The 3,786-nt window shown below is 49.7% G+C and overlaps 1 protein-coding gene across 1 annotated transcript; it reads left to right on the plus strand.

Moving 5' to 3' along the window:
* Positions 1 to 1,398: 1,398 nt before the first annotated feature.
* LOC147707362 (uncharacterized) lies at positions 1,399 to 3,050 on the plus strand. The gene is made up of 2 exons (XM_086925204.1): positions 1,399 to 1,825; positions 2,101 to 3,050. Exons 1-2 carry the CDS (start codon positions 1,399 to 1,401, stop codon positions 3,048 to 3,050), a joined length of 1,377 nt encoding a protein of 458 aa, XP_086781330.1.
* Positions 3,051 to 3,786: the final 736 nt, after the last annotated feature.

The raw sequence follows: 3,786 nt of genomic DNA on the forward strand, positions 1-3,786 counted from the left end.
TGTTGTGAAACCAAGATCCGGTATAGTGCTGGTCCTCGGAGCCCCAAATGATGAAGGGTGGTTCCGAGTGGTGACTGATGGGAGCCAGAGACCAGACACTGTTCTTGATCTGGCATGTTTTCCATTGTTCCTTTCACAGTCATATGGCTAGTGGGAGCGCTACACCGTCTCTGTCTCTGTTAATCAGCCTGTCTTACTTTTGACCCTCTGGTACCCTTCTGTGATTAATGTTAGGTGGGCATGTACTCAGAGCTGGTCACTAAATTGCCCGTGGGTCCCCTTTACTGTGTGTGGTTTGGAAGTTAATACCTGCACACACAGGCCATGCAATAGCAGGCCTGAGCCATGTTTAAAGGGCTACTGAGTGGGTGACACAATCAGTCCTGCAGGCCCACTAGTAGCATTTAATTTACAGGCCCTGGGCACATATAGAGCACTTTAATAGGGACCTATAAGTAAATAATTAATTAAATATGACAATTATGGATAAGCCAACGTTACTGTGTTTTGAGTAAAGAACACTGGTTAACAGTGGTAAAGTGCACAGACTCCTAAAGCTGGCAAAAGTGAGGTCAGAAAAAGAGGAGGAGGAGGGAAGCAAAAGGTTTGGGCCATTACCAACACAGACAATGAGGCAAATGAAGGATGGGCTGCCTCCTCACTTGGTACAATTCCCCTTAAAGACCTGGAAGGTATCCTTCTGCGGAAAACACTCTTACACTTTCCTTCTCAAATTCACTGTTTAGCTGCAAACAGTTTAACAAGACACAGGTAGCTCAAGGAGCAATTGAACAGAACAGATCAAAACAGGAGACTATCTACTTTCACTGTAGTGCTGAGTTTCCCACTACCCTATTAAGCACAGCACACTTAGGGCCAGATGTAGGTAAATTATATTTACCGACCTCTTAAATACCGAGTCATACCGACTCGGTATTACCGAGTAGGAAAATGAGATGTAGGTAAGAATGTCGGTAACAAATACCGACTCGGAACCTGTCGGTAATCGGAAACGGTATTTACCGTCTCGGAATATACCTACACGGTAATATCCGAGACGGAAAAACCCAAACCGATCCACCGGTGCCACGGCCCATAGGAATGAATGGCAACTCCCGACCCGGAAAATACCGAGTAGGTAAAAACCGACCCGGTATTTACCGTGTCGGAACTATCCGCCGAAGAATTTGAAACTGACAAACATGTGTGCCTGTGAACCAATCAGGTACTTCAACCACACCCAAATTCCAAGCCACAGGGGAACTAACCAATCAGATCCAACCACCACACCCCAGTACCTGGGACAGGCCACGCCCATGCAGGTGCAGAAACAAACAGTCAGGAGAGCAGGAGGACAGAGTGTGGAGCAGCCTTACCTGAGACAAAATACACAGCAAGATGGAGAGCCAGGAGGCACAGAGAGATGCTGCAGAGCGCAAAAGGAAGCAGAAGTTCAGCCAGGAGGAACTGCAGGTGCTGATTTCGGAGGTTGTCAGACATTATGGCAAAATTTTTGGAAAGCAAACTCTGCATGTTGCTGAATCAATCAAACGCAGCACCTGGTTGGACATACAAGGCAAGGTAAATGCCATTGGTGTCACCCACCGTGACCTAGAAGATCTAAAAAAACGGTGGTATGACATCCGCATAATCACCAAAAAAAAGCTTGCTGCCCACCGCAAGGAAAGTGATGCTACAGGCGGAGGAAGAAACAGAGCCCCCAGACTCACCGACATCGAGGAGATGGTCGCATCCACCCTTGAGAAGGAATGTATTCACGGAATTGGAGACGCAGACAGCTCAGCAAGAGGAGCAAAGAAACCAGGTAAGATGCAAGAACATTATCATTTACCCTTTTACCTATTCCCCTCACAGGACAAATCAGACTCCACAACAGGTTTAACTAATGTCCTGCAATGCATCCTGTGAAATGTAGTCATGTGTAGATACCTCAGAGCAGTCAGCGTGCATTGCAGCAAGGGGAGCAACAGACAAGTAGCATAGGCAAATGAGAGACAGGCTAAAGTGCTATAGAAGTGTATTTTATCTCATGACACAGGTGAACAACATTACTGACACAATGTCCATGTCTGTCCACAGGAGAGTCAAAGCGCAGCACAGCTGAGGTCAGAGAGAAGAGGAGGGAAGGAGCCGGACCTAGCATATCTCACGGAGGGCAGGACCAAGAGCAGGCAGCCCCGATACCTGAGGAGGCAACTGCAGAAAATCCACAATCCCCTCTCCTATTCGGTAGTCAGGACACAGGAGCGGCAGAACTATCACCCACCCCCACATCACCATCCCCAGTGCTGGGAAGAGTCAGGAGCCATGATGTGCCCCCTCGCAGAATACTGCAAACATCATCGGAGGAGGAGGAGGTGGAGGGTGACACACAGGACAGAGGCAACACCGAGCAGCAGCCCAGTCCCAGAGTCACGCGGGCCAGTGTCCGAGGGCGACGGCCACGGGAGGTAGAGGATGTGCGGCAAGTCCAAGGTGTCTTCTGCGGACTGGAGGCCACCATGGTGAAGGTGCAGCGCCTGCAGGCAAAAGCAATGATGGGGGTTCAGAGGCACGCACGCACAACAAATAATAAACTGGAAGCAGTAGGCAAGGGCATAGGGGAAATGGCAGAGAGCATGCAATCCATGGCGTCAGGAATATCAGATATAACACAGTGCATGACTGTCCTGTGTGACAAATTGGACAGGGACCATTTGGAGAGACGCAAGGCCCGTGTGGATGTGCGCCAGCAAACCAAGGCCCTGAACATGTTTGCAACTGCCATAGTGCAGTGCTGCAACAATTTAAGTGAAGGCATGGCCAGGATGACCTCTGCAATGGAGCTGGTGCTCGCGCATCAGACTGGCACTGGAGGCGACACTTGTGCTGCCGAAAGCGAGGGGTCCACCAGCAGGAGTGGTGCAAGCACTCCTGTGCATGAGTTACGGAGGAGTGGCAGGCGTGGGGGAAGTGTGACAGGCCAGCGTGAGGACATTGATTCACAGCCACAGCAGCCCCGCCCTGTGGCCCGTGCCCACAAACAATGACTTTGCACTCCACCCAAGGCTGTAGTCACGGTGGTGTTAACTGTGACATCACACTCATGGAGTGTTTGTATTAGTGAGCCCAATGTGAGCTAACAATGCTGTGGCGTAGTGAATATTAAACTACTTCCACAAAGTTACATTCATGCCTGTGTCTCTTTACTCACTCAGAAATATTGTTGTGTAACCTCTGCCCGTCTCAGTCTCCCATCTGTAGCTGCTGCTGCCACTGTAGCTTGGGGCTCTGCCACCTCTGGGTCGTCATCAATGTCCTCATGATATGTGAGCTCCACCTCAGTGCCTTGCTTGGTGGCGAGATTATGCAACATTGCACAGGTCGCTATTATTTTGCAGCAGATGATTGGGGTGTACTGCCGTGCACCTCCACTCTTGTGGAGGCAGCGAAACCTGCTCTTTAGGAGTCCAAATGTGCGCTCAACTACGTTTCGTGTGGATCTGTGAGCCACGTTGTATCGCCTTTCACTCCTGGTGGATGGGTTGAGGTAGGGAGTGAGCACAAAGGACCGCAGGGCATATGCACTGTCGCCTAGGGGGAGAAAGATAGACATTAATTGCAAGTACATGAGACGTAGATCTAATGTGAGTGTCAGGGTGTGTCAATGTGATTTACCTAGCAGGTATCCATTTCCAAATTCTCCGGCAAGTAGGCGTGTGTATATTCCACTATTCTGAAAGATGTATGAATCATGGGTACTTCCGGGGAACTTGGCTACGATGT

Source organism: Lissotriton vulgaris, chromosome 6 (genome assembly GCF_964263255.1).
Source record: "Lissotriton vulgaris chromosome 6, aLisVul1.2, whole genome shotgun sequence".
Lineage (NCBI taxonomy): Eukaryota > Metazoa > Chordata > Amphibia > Caudata > Salamandridae > Lissotriton > Lissotriton vulgaris.